Source organism: Solanum stenotomum, chromosome 3 (genome assembly GCF_019186545.1).
Source record: "Solanum stenotomum isolate F172 chromosome 3, ASM1918654v1, whole genome shotgun sequence".
Taxonomy (NCBI): Eukaryota; Viridiplantae; Streptophyta; class Magnoliopsida; order Solanales; family Solanaceae; genus Solanum; species Solanum stenotomum.
The window spans coordinates 68,985,897-68,989,410 of NC_064284.1; the positions used below are offsets into that span (position 1 = coordinate 68,985,897).

General features: G+C 40.6%; 1 protein-coding gene across 1 annotated transcript; it reads left to right on the plus strand.

The window, feature by feature from the left end:
* Window positions 1-782: 782 nt before the first annotated feature.
* LOC125860150 (receptor-like serine/threonine-protein kinase At2g45590) lies at window positions 783-3,165 on the plus strand. Its single transcript, XM_049540051.1, has one exon. It carries the CDS (start codon window positions 956-958, stop codon window positions 3,023-3,025), a length of 2,070 nt encoding a protein of 689 aa, XP_049396008.1. The 5' UTR covers window positions 783-955; the 3' UTR covers window positions 3,026-3,165.
* The last annotated feature ends 349 nt before the right edge of the window (window positions 3,166-3,514 follow it).

Here is a 3,514-nt window from a genome sequence, read left to right on the forward strand (position 1 = left end):
TTTAGGTAATTTTTCCTTATTATTATTACTCCCTCCGTCCCTATTTACTTGTCCATATTTCCTTTTTTGGTTGTCCCTATTTAGTTGTCCATTTTGACAAATCAAGAAAGGACAACAAATTTTTTCCTATTATACCTTTATTTACACTTCTTGAAAATTGTAAAAGTGTATGTTGTTTCCCTCCAATTTATTTCACTTTAATTCAAATAAGTGGTTGTAATTTTGAAGTGAAAAGTTGTCATAAGGGTAAAATTGTAACTTCACTGTGCTAATCATTGTTGCCTTAATCTGTGTGCCATTTCTAAAGTGGACAACTAAAAAGGGACGGAGGGAGTATTAAGCACTAAATGCCAGTACCTATAATATTTTCTGTTGAAAATAAATACCTTTTTTATGTTCAAATTATTTTTTTAGTTTAGAAGGGAGGGTGGAGTATATAATATATTTGGGAAACTATTGTTTATATTACTCCTTTCTTTCAAGAGTTTTCAACTTTATTTCCTTGTCGACTCAAATTCATAATATTATCATTCGAATAATTTTTTTGATAATTGAAAATCACGATCTTAAAATTAAAAATGTGAGTGGAGTATAATGGGGAGTAGTATAACTGGCTTTCCCCCAAATTTTAGCGTGACTTCCTCTTATTTGCGTAGAGATTATATATAGTATAAGAAGAAAAAGTAAAAGGGAAAAAATAAATAATAAGTGGGGCTTTGACTAAAAAAGGGACCACAAGCAGACTGTATGTATTGTGAGAAAAGCAAAATAGAAACAAAATAAAGATATGCACAAAAAGCCATATACCTCTGCAACAAAAAATTAAATCCCACTTCAAAAACCTCTAATTTGTACAACAAAAATAAAATCTCTGATCCAAAAGAAAAAAAAACTTATGTTGATTTATCACTGCACAAATTCTTCATTTCTGTAATTTTTTTCTTCAATTTCAATCATGCCATCTCGTGAACTCCGTTCACTACCGCCGTCGCCGCTGTTGTCGCCGCCGCATGTTCACCGTCAGAGCCACAATCTATTGCCACCTCTTGCCGGAGGAATAGCAGCTGCTGCATCTCTCCTTATTCTCTTCACTTTCTGCTTCCGGAAAATTAGCCTGAAGCGAACCGTCCCCTCTTCTGATTCAGAGTCAAAACCCCCTCACCGGTTCTCATACACCTCTCTCCGTCGTGCCACCTCTAAATTCTCTCCATCGCTTCGTCTGGGTCAAGGTGGGTTTGGTTCTGTTTACAGAGGAACTGTCAAAAGCCCAACTACCAATTCCAATGTCTCGGTTGCTGTTAAAGTCATGGACGCTGGGTCATTACAAGGTGAGCGTGAATTTCAAAACGAGCTCTTTTTCGCTGGGAAAATTGATTCTAAATACATTGTTTCCACTATCGGTTTCTCTTCCGATAAAAGAGGCCGTCGTATGCTACTAGTTTACGAGCTTTTGGCTAACGGAAGCTTACAAGACTGCCTTTTGCATCGCAAGTGTAGTGAATTGAAGGATTGGAAAAAGAGATTGTCAATTGCTCTTGATATAGCTAAAGGGTTGGAGTACTTGCACCATTTCTGTGACCCACCAGCGATTCACGGCGATATCAAGCCTAGTAATATTCTATTGGATGATAATTTCAATGCGAAGATCGGCGATTTTGGATTGGCAAGGTTGAAAGCGGAGGATCATATTGAAATTGAAGTGAGAAAGGAGAGTCCTGTAGGAAATGCGGCTGAGGATAATGGGTCGGTGGCTGAGGAAACTGAGAGTGTGATTACTGTTAATTGTTTAGACGAGTTTCACAGAGGAATTGAGCAGTCGCCGGAGAGTTTTGTTAGACTCGTGGCCTCGCCGGAGACGGTTACTGGGGTGGAATTGTCACCTGAGGCTCCTGTGGTGTCTCCAAGAACGGTGGCAGCTATGGCATCCCCATCTGAGGGTCTAGAAAAAACGAGTCTTTCGGAGGCTAATTTTGATCGGTCCAGTATAGACAGTGGGATTGAAATTGGTAATAAGAAGAGTGGGGTGAAGAAGAAGAAGAAGAGCATTACAGGGAAAGACTGGTGGTGGAAGCAAGATACTGGTGGGACGGATTCAGGAGCGGTGAAGGATTATGTAATGGAATGGATTGGTAGTGAGATCAAGAAGGAGAGGCCGAAGACAGAGTGGGTTGGGGCATCGTCGAGTTCAGGACCAGTAGGAAAAATAGAAAAGAAGAAACATAGGAAGCGATTAGATTGGTGGGTTTCATTAGATGATGAAAAAAATGGGAAGGAGGAGAAGAGGAGGCCTGCAAGGGAGTGGTGGAAGGAGGAGTATTGTGAGGAGCTTGCTAGGAAGAAAAAGAAAAAGAAGAAGGAACAGGGCGGGAAGGGTTCAATTAGTGATGATTGTCATAGTGAGTCTTGGTGGCCAAGGGATGATGAATTATATACTGCTAAAAAGAAGAAAAGGAGCAGGAGTAGGGGTAGTAAAAGTAGCATGGATTGGTGGCTGGATGGATTTAGTAGTGAGCTTCGGAGAGCTCGTAAGAATAGTTACGATTCTGCTAGTGGGGATATACCTAAAAGTGGTGGCATCAGTAGCACTCCAAGCATGAGAGGAACTGTATGTTATGTTGCACCAGAATATGGTAGCTGTGGGGATCTATCTGAAAAGTGTGATGTATACAGTTATGGGGTGCTTTTGTTAGTTCTTATTGCTGGGCGTAGGCCACTTCAGGTGACGGGGTCACCCATGTCCGAATTCCAGCGTGCTAATCTTCTCTCTTGGGCACGTCACCTTGCCCGAGCAGGGAAGCTTCTTGATTTGGTTGATCAAACTGTTGAATCATTAGACAAAGAACAAGCACTACTCTCCATCACTGTTGCCCTGCTCTGCTTGCAGAAGTCACCTGCACGCCGACCATCAATGAAAGAAGTAGTTGGGATGCTCTCTGGTGATTTAGAAGCTCCCCAGTTACCAGTCGAACTTTCACCCTCACCCCCCTCCCGCTTCCCAATCAAGTCCCACAAGAAGGTCCGGTGAGCTTAAATCAGGTTTCAGTTCTGTACAAAACAAAAGTTTAAGTTGTTGACTATTTCTTGTCTTTGTGGATGACTTACGATGTAAAGAAGAGATAGGAAACAAAGAATTAACAATTTTAATGGATTTTGATGTTTGCTTTACATGTTCTGCATATTGTTTTTCTTTCAAGTCGGTATCTGTGTATTCTTTTTCCTTCTGGAAACTAAATAACAACAGAAAAGCCATTTGATATTTTATCTTGAGTTTGGGATTCCTAATTACGGGATATATTTGGACAAGCAGAACAAGGCCTCAGATTGAGATGCTTTCAGTGATTTTTTGTGTCCAGGCTGCTGCTTATGGACCCATTATTTTGGACAGTTGATAGATATTACTATAACTGCTAATCGGCCCCTTCCCCACTCCCTAAAAATGAAGAATGAATTAAATAAATGTCAGGGAGGAGGAGTGGCAAAGTGCACCCTTAATCCTTTCTTGGTAAAACTGGGA